The sequence below is a fragment of the Aquila chrysaetos genome, chromosome 1 (genome assembly GCF_900496995.4).
Source record: "Aquila chrysaetos chrysaetos chromosome 1, bAquChr1.4, whole genome shotgun sequence".
In the NCBI taxonomy this organism is placed as follows: domain Eukaryota; kingdom Metazoa; phylum Chordata; class Aves; order Accipitriformes; family Accipitridae; genus Aquila; species Aquila chrysaetos.
In genome coordinates this window covers 27,227,286-27,246,744 of record NC_044004.1, presented here as the reverse complement: position 1 = coordinate 27,246,744, position 19,459 = coordinate 27,227,286, and the positions used below count along the sequence as shown (strand labels likewise).

The 19,459-nt window shown below is 34.7% G+C and overlaps 1 protein-coding gene across 4 annotated transcripts in view; it reads right to left on the bottom strand.

Moving 5' to 3' along the window:
- Positions 1 to 19,459, bottom strand: part of SLC30A9 (solute carrier family 30 member 9) — a 43,221-nt gene that overhangs the window by 6,600 nt on the left and 17,162 nt on the right. The window contains exons 9-17 of one of the 4 annotated variants that reach the window (XM_030001932.2): positions 17,839 to 17,941; positions 14,497 to 14,552; positions 12,759 to 12,894; positions 12,306 to 12,345; positions 11,787 to 11,858; positions 11,220 to 11,327; positions 9,769 to 9,934; positions 4,017 to 4,146; positions 1,368 to 1,481 (exon numbers count right to left, since the gene is read on the bottom strand). In XM_030001932.2, coding sequence (XP_029857792.1) covers positions 1,368 to 1,481; positions 4,017 to 4,146; positions 9,769 to 9,934; positions 11,220 to 11,327; positions 11,787 to 11,858; positions 12,306 to 12,345; positions 12,759 to 12,894; positions 14,497 to 14,552; positions 17,839 to 17,941 — 925 coding nt within the window. Of the gene's footprint in view, positions 1 to 1,367; positions 1,482 to 4,016; positions 4,147 to 8,761; positions 8,874 to 8,935; positions 9,037 to 9,768; positions 9,935 to 11,219; positions 11,328 to 11,786; positions 11,859 to 12,305; positions 12,346 to 12,758; positions 12,895 to 14,496; positions 14,553 to 17,838; positions 17,942 to 19,459 lie in introns of those variants that run through there. The other 3 variants (XR_005931128.1, XR_005931121.1, XR_005931124.1) reach the window with 3 other exon arrangements.

The window sequence follows — 19,459 nt, the reverse complement described above, 5'->3', positions numbered from 1 at the left end:
TAGGGACTACTTTAAAATGAGGAACAGCCTCAGCAAACATTGCCCATACTATAAGCGATTTTTTGAAGGCTACGTCATCTTTTATTTGACAAATATTTTTCAACATCACAGATAAATTAGTTCTCATGCTTTATAAAGTATGAAGCAGCTCTCTTGATTTTAAAGACAGTTAGTTTTTATATAAAACTGTCCAAATAAATGTATATATATCTCACTTTATTAAAGTTTTAACAGATACTTTCCTGAATAAAGGATAAGATTGCTGAAATAATTTGCTCCATGGCACTGAAGCTATTTATAAAGATTCAAAATACTGTTTCTTTTAAGAAATATGAATTTTCTGATATTGTAGAAATATGTTATCGTCATTACATGGATTGTGTAATCCATGAGAGGTTTACTGAAAGTCACCGACTTCAAAGTCATCCAGCATGTGAATCTGACTAGCATATTTAGTAAAGCATATTCAACAGCAACACAATCACTGAAATCCCTGCCTATACCAAAAAACAGTATTCATGTTTATAAAATAATTAGTCATGATCCTACTCCTCAAAAACCATGAAGAACTGGATCTGCTGGTGCAATTAAACTGAAAAATAATATTCTGATTTTTAAACAGCACCACTCTAGGGACAAAAACTAAAACTAGGATATTTACCAAGTATAATAAGCAAGGACAGACATGCTCTTGAGCACTGTCTCCTGATGACCAGAAAAGGCAGTCATGACAGGACTTATAGTTCTGTATTCATACCAGAAAAGGTAAGATTAACAGCCACAATATAATTGTAAAATTAAAAGTGGAAACAATCCTTTGTTGCATCAACCAAAGGATCTTTAAATCACAGAATGAAAAAAAACGTAATTACAAGAAAGTTATGACGGGCTTAAAAATAAGTAAACACTGTACTGCTTCAAAAAGAGCAAAAAAATGTTGAATAAAGCCCTCATCACACACTGATATATTTGATACAATGCTAAGTACCAGATTAAAAAAAAAAAAAAAAAAAAAAAAAATTGAAATTTGCTTCTTTACAACCAAAAAAGAATTCAACAGCCCGTAAATAACCTGACATTCTGAGAATACAGTAACAAAGACACGATCAGGTCTCATTTCACAAAAATATTGTCCTACAGTGGTATAAAATTGAACAAAATACATAACAAACAGATCAATGGCAAAGTAAGGGTTTGCTACCAGTCAGAACTTAATTAATGATACTATAGCAAGAAAATTTGCATTAGGATTATTGACTTCTTCCCCTCTCCCATATTTACAAACAAAATCCCAAAAAGTAGATGCAGTCATATTGTTTAAAGTATATCAGCGAATAAGGACTCCCTAATAAGCAGCCAAATTTTACCTTTAGGTCCTTCTCAAGTCTGTCTACTTCAGCTCCCAGTGTGTCAATGATATTCTCACCATGCTTAAGCATGAAGGCTTCTAATTCTTCAAGAGTTTTCACTTGCTGAATTTCCTAGGAAGAAATCAAATTTAAGAGGCTGAGATGAGGGAAAGAAAAGAAACTAATAACACTACAGAGCGTCCTGACATATTTTAAGTGGGGAAAAAAACCAACCAAACAAACAAAAAAAACCCTCCCAAAAAAACAAACACCAAACACTTTTCAGCTTTTGCCATTTCCTTTCAAAATGTCATCTGTTCTTATATCTCATAGACACAGAAGAGTAGCATCTATTCAATGAAAACAGCTGGCTTACCATTACACCTGCACTTGATATAAAACCTTCTCTCTTTAATGGATTTCCTCCTGCACTTGATATAAAATCACCTTCTATCTTTAATGGATTTCCTGCTTTATTTTCCAAGTAAGTTTAGAGAATTTCATTCATCTTCTAGAAGTTTCTGGGGTATCCCTTGCTGACAGCAAGGCAAAGCAGGATACCCCGTGTATTCTTTCCTCATTTTCATACATTCTTGCTATTCCATTACACTGCTTACTCTGGGCATCACATTATCAACTCATCGGAAAATCCACAAGGATTACTACAAATGCTGCTGTAAGTACAGCTCCTCCATAATATCACAAAAGTCACAAGATACTTGTTAGGAACTCAGACTAGGAGACCCACAGCATACAAGACTGAAGGAATGATGTTAAGGAAGACAAGATGCTACTATGCTCCTCCCTCCAAAAAAACCACAGACATCAGAAACACCAAACCAGGTATTACAGCATTGTCATGAGCTTTCCCTAGAGGTCTCACACCAAGTTGGCCAGAAGCCATTTGCCCTGTAGTATCTCAGCCATCATTTAGGCGATACAGCTGCAGTATGTTTAGAACAAATAGGTTACTGCTAACAGAGTAATTATTAAATAGCTAATTCTTCTTGTGTATATAACTACAACACAAGATCAATTTCTTCCCTCCCTCCCCATTACTCTAAAACTGAGGAGGAATAACGTAATTGAGAGCCCTTAAAAGATATTCCAACCACAATAATCCATGACTATGATCACAGCAAGTCAAACAAGAAAAAGAAATGAGATTAATCTGAATGACAGAATTTCAACAAATATTTCACAACTTTAGAAAGAGTAATGGTGATAGCAGTGCCAGCTGAATGAGCTAGTTATTTGAAAAACTATAGATCAAAAGGCAAGCACTATGTCTGCCCTTGACTTCGTGTGGCTGAGTCCTGCTAAAAGCGGCTATCTTTCAACCATGGTTTTATAGCTGACACGAGGTTACTACATGAAACTACAATGACCTGTGTAAGAAAACAGTTGCCAACCCAGAAACAATCAGGAAGAACTTTCCCAACAATACTAGTTGGAAGAACCAGGGAAGGCTGTATGCAGTCGCCAAAGGGAATAGTGGGTAAAGAACAAAAGCTAACAAAACCTTTGAAAAGAAAAGTAGCATATTAAACAGCTGCAATAGCAAAGCAACTGAGACTTGGCAATATAAAACCAAGCAAACCTGTAGTGCCTCAGTTGTACAAAGCTGATGGCACTCTTCGTCTCAAAAATGTATTCAATTGAAATCCGACACATGAACAGATCACTTACTGCACTACATATATAATATACATACATTCTTATTTTGACGTTAAAGGGCGGTACTTTTAAAAAACTGGGACACTGACTAATGGTTTAAAAAATTGCAGTAATTTAAATGTAAACTCAGATAACTTCTAAGTAGTGTTTAACAGACAGACATAAAATGCAGACATCTGACATCTACTTTTCATTTTGAAAGCGCAGCAGAGAAAGAAATCTTGCAGGTACACAAGCAAATGTATATAGGCAAGTTACTGATGAAAGCAGGTAAGCAAGCAAAACATTTTGCCCACTTAAAACTCTCCTTGTAATTTAGATAATTTAGTCTTTACTTCATAGCTTTGCCATGTAGAATCCAGCTGAAAGCAGTTTTACATTTGTGTATTGAAGAGAGGGATTAAGAAAAGCTACTCTGAACGACACTAAAATCAGAGACAGACACTTACTTAAGGATGGTTAATTGTTAAACGCTGCCAAAATGCTAAGTCATGTGATGCAAGCAATCCATATTCAAGCCTAGTCTGAATAGCAGAATCTGTAAACTGTAACACTGCATCTCCAGCACCCAAGGCAAACGGCTCTGCCAAAACAGATGCTTATTCTCAGGTGACAGGCTTCCAGTTTTAACTAGGGATCTTGTAATTCAGTAAAAATTTACTGGAATAACTATGTTCTCATCAAAATTATTTTGGACAAATCTGCATTTTCTAACAAAAAATTGAATTAAAAAAAAAAAATTTAAAAAACCAGTCCTCCTCCTACCCAGGCCCTACTCAGCCCAGAAGTGGCTCCATTTCAGCAGCACATAATACGATTCCATGTACAGATATCTAACACACTAACACAAAGTAGAAACATCTGCAATCCTTGAAAATTAAGAAGTGGAATATATGTCACCTACTTGAAAATCTTGGGTTTAGACATACTTGAAATTGGAAAGTAAATAGCAAATACTGAAGTTACAAAATAATTTTTTTTTAAACATACTTGTAGCAGCTGTTCAATGTCTTGTTTTTCCAGGTAAGAACGAGTAACAACCCGTCCATCAAAGTCTACTTCTGCCTTGAATCTCACTTTGCTCATTCCCATGTCTGTGGCTTTAACATCATGAATTGCTCTGAAACACATAATTTTTAAAAAAAATGTAGAACAACATAAAACAAACAACTAGCTAGTTCAACTTCCGATATTAACAATATCGTCACAGTAAAATGATCCTGTAATTTTAAAAGGCCACTGCCTTTGACTAACATATCCTCATTTTGCCACCACACACTTCCATTAAATACTGATTTATATTTAACTGGTTATACCACTTCTACAGGTATCCGCTACACCAAAACATCTATAAATGGCTCGCTGTAATAAAAGACAGACTACAAGAAGCATTGCAGATTTAGAACTAGACCAATAGTATTAAAAAAAAAAAAACCCATCCCACAATAGAATGTGAGAACTTCCCTATTCAGAGTTAAACTTTTAAGTTCAACTTACTTGCTACTACACAAAAGTTTTTGTGCATGTACATATACATGACACGATAACAATCTTTAAGTACCTTCAGTTCTGAGGTAAGGAACAATAATCTATTGTCAATTACTGAAAGCACACATTGCAATTATAAGTGTCCTTTCCTAGATAACTACAATTTGTAAAGGCATGGCCTTTTGGAGAATTTTCTATCAAAGTTATATTTGATATAAGAAAGTTACAGATACTGTGTTTGGAACTCATTTTTGATTGTATTGAATTATTGATCACAACTAGTCACAATACAGCTGTTTGCAAATGCTGAACATACATATTTATTTAAAGGTTCCTAATAAATAGTAGAAAATGAATGTTGCAATATGTTTATCTTTTGGTCCTTTGAAAACTTCTGTTTTTCCATAGCATAGTTTTGTTCCAGTTTGTTAGATAAACTCCGTGATGTGTGAATATAAGTAATAACCAAAAAGCCCTCTATTTTTCAGGGATAATAAGATATGAAGCAAACTCAGGACCCAGACATATTGTGGTGCATTTCAACAGTAGAATGAATATAAAATAAAATAACAAAATAAAATACTCTAGGTTTTTTTCCCGATTAGATTAACAGAAACTTAGTTTATCTTTAAGGCTAAGTAGAATTTAAAGTAGTCTCTGCAGAGTTAAGTTTCCACATTTTTCCATCAAGGCCAGGGAAAAAAAAAAGTTGATACTAAAATAGGGGACATGAATCACAGAGAAGTTTCAAATTTTTGAAACTATTTCTTCTGACATTTCCAAAGCAAAACAAGTATCTGAGGTCAACTATAAAATATTCCAAAGACTTCAGTTTTATTAACAGAAAAATGCAGTCTTCATAATTTTTTAAATTCTAACACAAAATTTAGATTCAGCAATAAAGCTCACTTGATGGAAAGTTACTAAGCTTTTTTTCCCCCATTCATTTTACTAAGTTGTGCATTTTCACAGCATCTTTAAATTTAGCACGCCCTTCGTCTTAAGCAAATTTACTCTTCCCAACTAGAAATGTTTCTTCTCATCTGAATGTTTATAAATCTGAACTAACTTCACAGGCAGTGCAGGAAGAAAGCAGAAGGCATATATTTCAGAAGTAGCCTGCTAGAGTGAACAGCTGACCAAGAACAGGAGGCCGAAATTTAAGATAAACAGTCACAGGAAATCTTTATGGAATATTTCTTGTAATACTCAGGGTGAAGGAGAGGTAAGCACATTAAAAAAGAAATAGAACATGCACTAAATATAGAAACACCAAAAAATACATCTCAGTAAACATTTAAGCAAATTAAAAGAACTATCAGCTTACTGGTAGCAATACAGAATTTCCAGCTCCAATTAAATTTACACAGCTATTCTGTGGGAAGCTACCAAATCGTAACAGTATTAACTGGAGTAACCTAACTGGCATCAAACTACCTCCTCACACAAAGGGTATTTAGGATAACGGATGTGGTACAACGAGGGTTACTGAAGAGAATTTGAATCCATATGATTCAAAAATGTTGAAGAAGTATCAAGTGCCTATCAGAGCTAAGCAATAAGATAACAAGAGATATTTGAGATTCTCATTAAGCAGTAACCTGATAGAATTCAGTTGAATGATGCATATTCTGTAAATGTGAAGAAAAAATGTCTGCCTTACTGCTTATAATCTGTCCAAGAAAGATAAGACAGTGAGTCAGGAGGAGAAAAATCACTAATAACTCAAAAATACAAATGTGTAGGCTAAAACTTAAGCTACAAAGCTTTCTTATGGAAGCTTCTGGATGGCTAGTAGGCAATTCAAACTAGGGAAAAGAGCAACTTTCACATTAAAGAAAAAATTGTCAGAGGATATCAAGTTACTGGTTTTGAGCCATCAGTTGTAATACTTTTTTTTTTTCCTCCAACCAGAATAACAGATTTTCCAGCACAACAGTAGCACCATTACCCAATAGCTGTTACAATGAAGTAAAAATTAAAGACGGAACTGTCACTAAGAATAGTTTATGCCTAGGGATCCACGATTACATTCCATAAGAACGCAATCAGGACAGTCTCTACCACATCATATATTTTATTTCACAGCTCTGAAAGCCTAATCTCCTACACTTCAGTTAAGCTGAACACAAGAAAGAGACACCAAAGGTGTGAATGAGAGTTAAGAATGGAATGTTTGTATAGCAAAAAACAAAATCAAATAATTTTCCAGCTGAGAACAACTCTGACTGAAAGCCCATTCTGGATCACAAATGAAATAAGGGCTACAACTAGAAGTTACCAAGCAAAATGAAAAGAAAGGGGAAATAAATAGCCATGAGCCTAAGAAAGAAATTATGATGTCCAGCAAACTGATAGGAGAAGCATAAAAAAAGGCACTGTATGTGATACAAACCAACATTTTTTAAGTATAGCAACACCAAAGGATAACCTGGAAACAAGCCTGCTACTAGATGGAAATGGTAAAATTGTTACTGATGATACAGATTAGGCAGAAACATGCAATAATCATTGTCATCTTGATCTAAAAAAGCAAAACTGTATTAGTAAAACAAAACATTTCCCTATTAGTAGCAGAGAAGCATATCAGATACTTAAAAGGAAGAAAATGCTTCTAATTCAGCAGGCTCCATAAGTTGCATTCAAGAGTAAAAAGAACAACTGTGAAGGCCAATTAATTTTTCATCCTGCAATACTGATGAGAATTCAAAAAAGAGTAGATTAACAACACTGTGCCAAAATTTAAGAAGAGCAAATAAGGCAATCCATTTAACTAAAGACAGCTTCACCTGACAACCCAAGGAAAAACAGTGAAAAAGGTGGGGAAAAAATTTATATATTAAGAGCATTAATTCCAGTCATTAAGGTTTTAGGGAATGTAGGTCTTGTCAAACTGTCCTCTGTGGAAAAAAAATATAAATAAATAAATCAAGATTTAGCTGGGGAAAAAAAAAAAAATCAACAACAGAGGTTTATTTTAGTAGCACAGCAGTTACTATTGTCTGATAAATTAAACACTTCATAATTAGCAGCAGAACACGATGTTCAGGCAACCTACTGCTAGAATAGTAAGCTAAGTGGTGGTGGTGCTGACAGGGGCAGGGGAGAGTAGAAATCAGACCTTCTGGATCCTTTGGTCAATTTGGATCTAAAATACCTTCTGGTGAATACTAAATGATTCCCTAATATATCCCCTTCATATTTGGCAGAACACATCTGAAAATAAAGATTGCAAACCCTCCCTGAAAGAGCAAGGGAGGACTGTTCTGGGAAGCAGCAACTGCAAAAAGGATCGCATTGAGAACTCAGATACAGTTTGATAGCTTAAAACCCTGAAAGGTTGAAATAAAAAGAGCAAATATGAGTCACAGCTTCAGAAGCAGACCAGTACTCAGGAGCTTTTTCTTTTACATTTTGTGTCACTAGAAAAAAATGTAAGAGTAGGACATACTACTACACAACTCCATTTAAGAAAATGGGATTTTGAATGTACAAGAAAATGCTGGAACTCTTACAAGCACAAAGCTATGTGATGAAAATGTACAAGTAGCCTTTTGAAGAAATATTTGAAGCTAAAAGACTTCCTCATTTCACAGGAAAAGCTGAAAACAAACAAACCAAAAAACATAACTAACCAAAGGTTGGAATAAGAAAAAAAAAATTTAGAGTAGCTTTTTCCCAAAATTTTGCCTAGTTACAAGCAACGGTAATATACATTTGCACCTCAGAGAATTCTGAGATCAAGACCCAATGCCTTATTAGAAGATGTAAGTTAACCAAGCTCAAGATATTAGGCTTGTTACAACAAGAACTTGGTCAAAGATGAAGTGTATGCTAAAAGAAATCAAAGTGGATAATGTAATGGATCTAAGAGAGAGATCACTCAAGACAAAAGTGCATACAGAAGGTCCTGCAAACAGTGTTATGAGAAGTACCTAAATGAGTTTCAGCTTCTAACCTTAAGAGAAACACGCAGTTTTTTTACCAAGTCTTCAGTTTTTTAATTTTAAAAAAAGCAGGAAGAATAAAGTTACTTCTTGTTTTTAAAAAATGTCTACAGCAAGAATGAGATGAAGTAAGTTTGCTCTGTTGAGAGGTTATAGACATCTACAAAATGGAATATAATATAAAAGGGTGCTTGGAATAGGAGAAATTTTATGATTCCAGTGGGAGACAAGCAAAAGCCAACTGTGCACTTTGGAAAAAAGAACTGCAGAAGTAATGTACAAATAACCATGTGAGCTCACCTAGTCTAAGACAGCACTGTTGACACATGCTCCACCATTTAGACTAATCCAGGGCCACCACAAATACTTTAACAGAGTTTAGTTACTGACACATGAAAATTCTAACACAATTCTGTTCCAAAATAAGAAAGGAATCTTGTTTAGCGTCTGGAATGAAGGGCATGTTGTTCAGACCTGTTGCTTGCAACTGAGATGATGCAGCACTTTGTTTCTTTCAAGTATTCTGGTGTTAACTAATGGGCTTGGGGTTTTTTTTTTCCAGAGCTCAGTAATGACTACAAATAAAAAAAAAAGCACTAAAATATTCCAGCTGATTTACACAGAAATATATTCCTGAAGATAGAATAAGAAGAAAACAAAAAGGGGTTTGCTTTTAAATGAAGGTTAATAGGGTTAAAGCTAAAATAGCTCCTTAAAAAAACATTTAAACAATATTTCATAATTACAATGAGTTATAAGTTTATTTCACTACAAATTGCAGATTTCTGAAGAGAAATTAGCATTAAGTTAATTTTGTAAGCATCTACCATGCAGAATCTATTACATCATCATACTGCAGCACTTCACTGCCAACAGCTACAGAATTCCAGACACTGGATATTAACAGTAACAGAATTAAATATTTAAAGTGCTAATAAGCTATAAAAGCAACATTACAGTATCATGTAAGCACTTGCACTTCATGCATTTGAAAATAGTTTTGTGATGGCTTTCTCATTAAGTCATTGTCAACTCCTGTAATTAGTGTAACTGTTGGAACATATTTGCAATTTTATTTCAGCTGTGGAACATGATAGGTACGAGTATTCACTTATTGAAATTTTTATCGCAGAAATAGAAGTTAGTAATAATTAAGATTCTAAAAATCTCAATACAGAAGAATCCACCCTAAAAATAATCAATTTCATCAGATTTCTCTCATTTAAAGTCCTTGAACTATTTTTTCCAAATGTTATTTTTTTGCTTTTTGTTGTTCGTAGTAGAGATTGAGCTGTAAAGATTCTTACCTTACTACAGGATCACTTTCCAGTAACTCGGTAAGTCGCTGCAGTTGTTCAGGCTGAATGGATCGTCCCAGAAGGGCTTCAGTGTTAGTGTAGATTAGAAATGCTGACACAGTTCCTAATAAAGTTCCAACACCTAGAGACCCCACACTGTCATAATAAGGGTTTCCTAAACAAGACATGTCAAATTAGTTTCACAGAGCATTTATAAAACATAGCAGATAATTCAGATTTCACACTGTAAAGAGTACATAGTTTTGGGGGCTTTGGAGGAGGAGGGGTGTTGGTTTTTGGTGGGCTTTGTTTTGGTTTTGGGGTGGTTTGGTTCTTTTAACGCACTGGCAATTTTTTCCTACTGAGGAACAAGATGAAACTGGAAGAAAACAAATTATCTTAAGATAAAGTTTCAAGTCCCTCCTGTCCTTCAGCCACTCCTGTCTCCTGCAGGACTAATAAATGAGTAAACTCATCAGCTATTTAGGTTTCTGTGTACAGATTTACCTTTATTAATACAAAATTATATATACCTAAACACAGGTAGTAGCACAAAAGTCTGTGTTCTTTTATCAGTAACTTGGAAACTTGCAAGTATTAACCATTTCTGGAATACAGTACTTAGAAGTTTTAAACACGTATTCATTCATATTCAGATTTGTAGAAACAGTAAGGTATTTTTAAGTTTATGAAAAAAACTAGAGATGGAATAAAAAACTGCCTTTTATATAAAACTGAAACTTGCAACTAACTCATCAGAAGCCACAAAGAAACAAAATTACCACTTTTTTTTTTAAAACAATTGAAAAGCCAAAGCCAATACTTTAAAAGGGACAAATAAATAATCTTTCCTCTTTAGAAAACTTAACTGTGCAGCAAAGACAGACTTTGAATCAGTTGCCATATAGATCATCCTACCTGCGTGAGTTAGGTTTGCCACACCGTTCAGGAGCAGCTGTGGTAATCTGAAGATAACACTAATACCACTACATATCAAAAGGAAGGAAAGAACTGCTTCCTTAAATCCTCCCCACATGCACATGGAGCTGCACACCACTGAATAAGGAAGCTCAAATTATGTAATCCCACCATGGCACAAAGTGGTTTACATAACTGACTACAATAAATACACTTTCAGTTAAAAAACCCTTAGTTTGTATTACAAAATAGCTCAAAAGGAAGTTAGACCCATCTGTGAGTACTCTTTCAAGCTTAACCCCACCAATAATAAGACATTAAAAAAAGTACGGTTTTTTTCATATTTTACATATTTTCAACTCAAACTACTAGAAATCAGATCAGAGAACAGTATAAACCTCCAGAACCTTACACAGTACAAGCATCAGAAAAAGATTAGAGATGTATTTTACTCAACCAATATAAACTAAGTGCTCTGTGTTCATATCACGCACAGGAGGAAATTCACATCCTGATTGCCTCAGTTTGAGGCAGAATTTTACCTGTTAAAGAAGTCAGACCCATACAGGTAGCAGCTACAGCCACACTCAGAACTGCTGCAGCATCCTCCAGTAACACCACGTTTGTACTAGGATCACGACTCTGCACAACTGCATATACAGCAACAAAAAAATAACATTGCTTTGGAAAGCTAGCTTTACTACATTATGCACAGTACTTAAACTATATTAACACCAGCAACTTAAAAGAAAAATTTCCGTAAGTATATAAGCGTAAACCAAATTTTTGCATATGCACGCTTCTGGAAGCATTCATAAATACACAGAACAAGCCCTGTGCCAATTATGGAAGCTTCTCCAAAATGTTTGAAAAATTTTAAGGGGCATTTAACATGAAAAATGCAAGTAGTTTAGTAAAAGTATCAAAGTATTGTTTCTTAACAGGTTTTCATCTAATTTGTAGAATGTATTTGTTACTAGAACAGAAAACAGATCAATATAGCAAGGGGAAAGGGAAAACAGACAAAATTGTTTCTATTGTTATGCAAACACTGGTAAATAGATTCTGTTTTAAATAACCACATACCTTATTGCTGTAACGACACATACCATATTGATAAAATGACAGACCCTTGGCTCGAGCACTTCTGCGAATTTCATTTATAGCAACAAGAAGGGTAGCTGAAACAACACCAGAGTAGTTGCTGAAAAACGTTTAGAGGCAAAAAGACTTGTTTCCATTTTGAAAAGACTGAACTTCATATCATAGCAACATCAAGAAAGCTCTGATTATTGATAATTTGAGTAATGACAAAGCATAAAGTTATCTTCTTTTCTACATGCATCTCCCATACAAATCAGAACAGTTATATCCGCTGATAGTTGAATACCAAAAAGGTGTTCTACATATACTTCCCAAATAATGTGTTCTTCAACTTCTTATTATATAGACAGGTAAGAAAAAAAGTTTTCCCAACTTTTTTTTTTTGTTTGTTTACAACACAAGTATTTGCAACAGAGCTCAAAACTTCACTGTGTAAGCAAGTGCCAATTATTACTCTAATTACTCACACTGTACTCTTCGAGATTATGAATACTTAAATAGAAATATTTCTTGAAACTGCGTACCTCCTTCTGATACCAATGACCCTGCTAAAATGCAGTATGCCTGTATAAAAGAAAAGTCTCAATTATTACGTTATATGCATATTTGTACAGATCTCTTCACCATAGACTATTCAAACGCAGCACTCCAGAACCTCATTACCCACTGTGTCATGTAGCCATCCTTAAACAGAAGGCAACCAACAATATTTCAATTATGCAATATATTGCAAAATGGGAAAGGAAGACCTCTTGGGAGGTGTGAAGGGAAGATGCAGCATTTAAAGAACAGCTCATTTTGCTATAAGATCAGCTATAGTTTAACATGATTTTTTTCTTAAAACACATTCTCATTTAGGATCATTTGAGTTAATTGTGTTGGGATTCAAACTGACTCAGAAAGTGAATTTCAGACCGTGCCATTACTTTCTATTAAGTCACCAGCATTAGATACAATATCAGACAAGATTAGCTTACCCAGAGAAGAGATTCTATAGGATGAGGGTGGAGTAAACCTATGATCCCATGATACCAAGAAAGTCCTGCACCCATCATGAAAATGCCCACCCCACTAATAAGGGAGGCAATATAGCGCATGTTTGTGAAACCATACCTAGATGAAAACAAAGGAAGTGATTTAGGAAAATAAAATTCTTTATCTCTGCAAACATATCTACAAGTTTTTTCCATTAATTTTTATATGTCTTCAATTATCATCATATGACTGGACATCTATTTAAGACAAAGCTGCCAAATCCAATCCAACCCAAGGAAAAAAAAGCCACCTGGAAAAGGGTATCTAGTACACGCCAAGGATATCAAGCATAGATCTTTTTCTAATTCATTTTTAAACAAGCTATTTACACAGCTGTATCAGCTCCTGTGCACAGACTGAGGATTTTACTACTGTAAAAAAACCAAAAACAAAACAAACAACCCCCCCCAACATTCATGTCACTTTTACATTTCCTTGAAATGCTACTTCTAAATGAAAACCCTAACCTTATAGGCAGCCAGCCTACGTATTTTATAATGCTAATTTGAAGGGATTAAAATTTGTGACATCTTTAAGTAGTTCAGCTAACTGCAGACATTCAACACTTGCAGTTCTTAAAGAGTAGTGGGAAGAGCTAAAGCAATATTAAAAGAGTACATTTATTCCCCTTTTTTTTTTTTGTACTAACTGCTACTACAAACAGTATATTTCCTTAGCAACATTTAAAAAACAATAGTACAAAAGACTATATTGAAGAAGAAAGGAAAAAAGTGGGAAAGGGGAAGGAGACAATGAATATTTAGACAAATTTAAGATTAAAATATTTTTCAAATTACCTGATGCTCTTAATGAAGAAAATCTTAACTAATTTTGTAAATTAGACATATTTTGAACTAGTGCTTACAGCATGAATGACTTGCCCAAATGTGTGAATTGTAAAGCAGGTCAACACCAAGAAAACATCATGGAGAGATTAGCTTCTAACTTTCATGAAGTTGTAAGAACTTATCAATAATACCCCTATTACTCAGATAAAAACAGAGTAGTTTAAGTCAAACACATCTCCTTACGAGACAAGTAGCTGCCTTGCAGAAAAGCACTTTGTTGAAAACAGGAAGAGGACAGTATTTTTTATTTTTTAAAAAATCTTGCCATTCACATGAACAGTGTTTAAAAACAAAGTAAATCTATCCATCGGAAGAGGTAGAAGAGCCTAGAATAACTTTGTATTGGGTTTGCATGGCAAGGTTTTGGTAGCAGGGGGGTTACAGGGGTGGCTTCTGTGAGAAGCTGCTGGAAGCTTCCCCTGTGTCCAACAGAGCCAATACCAGTCGGCTCCAAGACAGACCTTGCCGCCAGCCAAGGCCGAGCCAATCAGCAATAGTGGTAGCACCTCTGTGATAACATATTTAAGAAGGAAAAAAAGTTGCAGGGGGTACAGAAACAGCAGCCGGAGAGAGGCGTGGCAACATGTAAGAGAAACAACCCTGCAGACCACAAAAAAACCCCATGAAATACAGCATTCATCAAGCCACTGAAGCTACAGCTCCTGCAGTTTGGAAGAAAACCCTTTTATTTTATCTATTGTAAAATCAGAAACAATGCATTTCAGAAACTATATGAAACAGAAGATTAAAAAGAACAAGGTGACATACAAACAAGAACTGAACTTACTCCTATATATAATTACCAAAATCATTATTTACTCAAAAAGCTTACGGATGACTAGGGTCAGGCGTCCTTGCAGACTGACTGATGCCCAAAGCTAGCAATGCCTATTTAGGATAAAAGGAAAAAACCCTTGTTAAAAAAAAAAAAAAAAAAATTTTGAAACATTCTATATCAACTGAACTTGAAAGATAAAGGCACATGCAATTCGCTGATCTGCACATATGCTTTGTTACTGATATTTTATTAGAGTTGGAATATAAACCTCAAAATCTGTCGCCTAAATCTACTGCCCCCCAAAAATTGTTAATTATACCTATATGTATATAATATATGGGCAATTATATAGTGTGTGTATATATATAATTACTGTTAATTAGAATTTTAGAATTTCAACCAAAACCGAACATTACATGCAATCACAAGAGCTGTTGCTCTGCTTCAATGTGAAGGAATGAAGTTGTTCAGGAAACAAAGCTATTTAAATAAATCCCTCTTGAAGAGAAATTACAGAGAGACTATGGTGATAGGATACTACATTTAAAGCAATAATTTTACACTGCAGCTTCTTTCAGTAGTGAACTTCGTATTCTCCAAACTAAAGAAAAAAATTATTTTGAAGAAAGAAAGAAAAACCTCTTGCTATCTAAATGGCCTATTTGGGATATATTTAATTAGGCATGTATTAAACTATTGATGCAGTAAGTTATAAATCTAGACCTCAATTTTGCAAAGCACATGCTTTGGTTTAGGACTATGAATTATTGAAACATAATAACGAGTATTAAAATTTAGACACACTAGTCTTCACAGCAGCAAGCTGCTTTGAGGCAGCAAGGTTTCTCCTGCGTTTTTCCCAAAACCACATACTCGAATATTTGAGCAAAACCCCCCTGCATTTCCAGTGGAACATTTAACTTTCACATTTAAAAACCAGAATAGCTCTTCCACATATAAGTGGTAGATAATACCACTATCAAACTTGGTTCACCTATAAATTGACATGCTTGACCAAGTGAAAATCACACATTTTAAGGCTGCCTGCCCATAAATTTCTTTAAGTATTATCAGTTGAGTTAGTAGTGCTCCTGCCTTCACTTTACAGCTGGAACGGCTGAAAGGTTGTGTAAAACCATTTACAGAAAAATAGCAAACAAAATGTGAATCCTCAACTCAGTCTTTCTGGACAGAGAAACATACTAGATACAACTGAAGCAAAAAGGTAGCTAAAATTACGTTAAAATGCTTTTTAAGATATTAAGTCTGCTCTAAGGTTCCATACATTCCTCAAATTTGGAGAAGCACAAGACTTGCATTTTTGTATAAATCAGAAGCTATCCAAGGAGTGCTGCAGGAGGGTTTCAGCCACTCATCTTTAAGTACTTTTTTTGTTTACAAAGCCTTGCTATATCAAAAACTGCAACGTGAAAAATTCTTTCTACACTGGGAGAAGGGGAAATTACAAGGTCTCGTAATGTATGCCTCAAGCACACTAAAGAAAATAGTGGAAAAAACATTAATTTTGTCCCTGCACACTAATATTACATGCCCAGCTCTGAGTCTGCCACACCACCTATCAAATTAAATGTCTAGGAATAGAAAAAGAAACAGAGATGCTCAAATTCTTATCATTATTCTACCGAGAGATGACAAAGCAACAAAGTCTGTCATTCTATTACAATAACTGACAGGAAAAGTATTTCAAGTTAACATTTAACCAAAATAAGAGAGAGGTATACTTTGTACATCATCTGAGTTTCCAGTCCCATTTATGATCCATGAAGTAGCTGAGCACAGTTCTGCTTACCAGAACTCCTCTCTTCCAACTCATTTCTAAAAAACACTTCAGAATCTACATTCTGACTTGTTGCATTCTTTCATTAATACAAAATTTAAAAATGCCTAATTTTAATTTTTTTATTATCTGGACAGGCACTCAATAATCCTTTAAGATGACCGACACATCATTCTTGTCCAGGAAGGGCAGGGAGCAGGACAGAGAGGAAGAACCATGTAACCCAAATTACTGAGATTTTGTTCTGACACCACTTCCTAAAGATAAGGCTGGTCACATTACGCATACGCATTGCGAGAAACAAAATTAAGCCTGTCCTGGGACTTATTTCCTAATGTTTGTATATTTGACTAATATTATAACCCATTTAACCTTTTTTGGTGCGCTTCCATCTTGATAGTTATAGGGAAAATAAATTGCAACCAAAGTATGGAACAATCTATTATATGAAAAAACAATAGTTTAGAAAAGAACAGAACTAATTGGGGCAGGCAGTTTGAAATAATGTAGATGTACTACAAATAATAGTGTATTAGCAGAAATACTAGTCCAAACACCATTCAAACAGATTTTATTTATAATTACAGGTGACCCTTTCTAGATTCCTTCTGCATTTAAGGTTTCAAGACTCAGTCAGTTATTTTACTGTTAGCTTATAAACCCTCCACCAAATTACTGGCATCAATATAAAAAAAAATAAGACAGCAGCTAGATAAAACTGCAGAAACCACTAGTTGAAACCACTAGTTTTGTCACGTAAATTTCCAACAGAGCAACAACAGCTTTGCACTCAGATTGGGGAACAGCAGAAACAACTTTGGGTTTAGCAGTATTTCTAAAGTAATGTGAATTTCTGACAAAATATGCCTTCATAACAACATTACTTTGTAAGTGAGATTTGCTTTTGTCTCTGGGAAGCTAAAAAATACCCATGTATACTACATAACACACAGAAAAGAGTACATCTTCCTCCCACTGCATGCACACAGAGCTTGTCACACTCTGGGCAGGCTTTGTAATCTGAATGACTGAAACCAGAAATTATTTAATAATAAAGTGAAACAAAATCCACCCTCTCCCAGATCAAACTGTTTATTTAAAAAACACCTTTAAGACTGTTTTGCCTCAAAATTATTTAAATGGTCATTAGATGAAGTACTAGCTCTTTTCCAACTAGAATATATTACTGTTAATTCTAGGAAGCATGTAAACCATACAAAACAGTACAAAAATGATCACAGGTATTGAACAGGAAAAGCACTATAAATACGCACCACAGCAGAATCTGAGAGTAATTTTTAATAAGAGTTGTGGCTAATAAACTTGGAACTTCTAGGTCTCTCTACAATGCCAATATTATCTATGAGCAAAGTTTGTAGAGAAAAACAAAGTATTTTGCCATGCGCTGTAGTCCTCCTAAATAAAATACTGCTTTCATTTCTCTGTGTTTACTATTTAGACACTATAGGCAAACTACGGAATACTAGTAGATTGAATTATTGCTTTCAAGTGTAATACAACTACTTACTATAAGTATGTCTTTATTCCTGAAAAATTATTACAAGTGCTAGCTTAAGCAGAATGGAAAAAACACTCACCTGGTTACATGTGTCTGCTAAAGAATGTATGGCTTCTGAAAACATACTTGCAGAACCCGTGTAAACCCAAGCAAGTAGCTTAAAGAAAAAATTCAACCCATTTCTGAAAACAAAGACAAGAAATAAGCTAAAGAACAACAGAATATTTCCTCTAATATTTTCAGCAAAACCACAAGTGCTGTGTAATCATGCATTACCTGCCAGTAAGTGGTGAAACTAAGTATCAGTTTAATCATTAGAGACCTGTACAGGCAGATAAGGCATACAGATTTTCTGCATGGTTACTGTTAAAAAGCCCTTTCAGCTAACCTTGATATGTAGATATACTATTTATTTTTCAAAAATTGTTAACTTCTAAGCAGTCCTGAATAAGCTGCACTTCCTGAAAACTTCCATCACATTCACTACTAATTGCCTACCAGTGGGAGAATACAAGCCTTAACGATTTCCTTCTCTCTTTCTTCAATCCTTTGCCTCCTATAAATCCCCTCCTAATACTGGAGTGCAAGGGTCCCCACTTCAATCTCAGCTTGCACAATTCCCAGTAGGATATGAACATAAGACAACAGACAGGAAGACAAGGCTATCATTAGATTACGCTGTAAAATAATCTATGGAACTTTTCTATTAAGATGTCCAGTGTGACTTATCAAGTCTTTTTTAGGTTACAAGCTCACTGGAGTAAACATTGTGTTATGTTGTACACAGAAAGGTAACTACCAGCACTAAAATCGAAGTCTACATTCTCACTTCAAACATTCATTATCAGAATCAGTAGGTTAATTGTTACAATCATATTGCAAAGAAAATCAGACTAGAGGATTATAACATTCTCCTCTACCTTTTTTAATATATTTGAGTTTAGCTTATTGGCAATTTTTAAAAGTATTAAAATGAAATTAAGTGTTATAAGTAATTATTAACATCTTGTAGTTGCATTTTTGAACAACCACATGCCAAGAAATTGTATTTAAGTTAGAGGAAGCACAAGTCCAGCCCCTTGCCATACCCCAAATTATACAGTTGATTAAATAACATTAATTTCCAAGGTCATCCTTAAAGAATTTCTGTGAGAGTACATCCACTTCAAGCAAGAGGTAGCACTGTTCTCTATACCTCCTTCCATCCAAGGACCTGAACGTGCTTTACAATTTTTAATTTAGTCTCATAACCTCATGAGGTGGTGAATCACCACCATAATTTATAGGTGGGAAGTAAAACAATGCATAAGTTAGTGGATAACCCAAGAAGAAAGTAAGGCTGTTGTAACACTAAACCATAATTTAAACTCCCTGTGTTAATTACAAGTTCTTCCAACTCACAGCATACTGCATCTTTAGCATAGAAAGAAAATGAAATAAATTACAGTGGGATTCATGAGCACAGTCTCTTGACTTTTGTATTGTTCTTCTCAATGTTGTATTAATGGAGTTGACAGCTTATCTGAAGGTACAATTCAGTTGTGAGGCCCCCACCTGTTCAGATGACACAATAGGCACTCAGCTGATATTTTATTTCACCCCTACAAATTCCAAATTTATGGGGGGATTTGACATCCTAGAAATCTAAAAAGAAACCATACTAAGATTTTCAAATGTCAGGCCCAGCAAAACCAATGTGT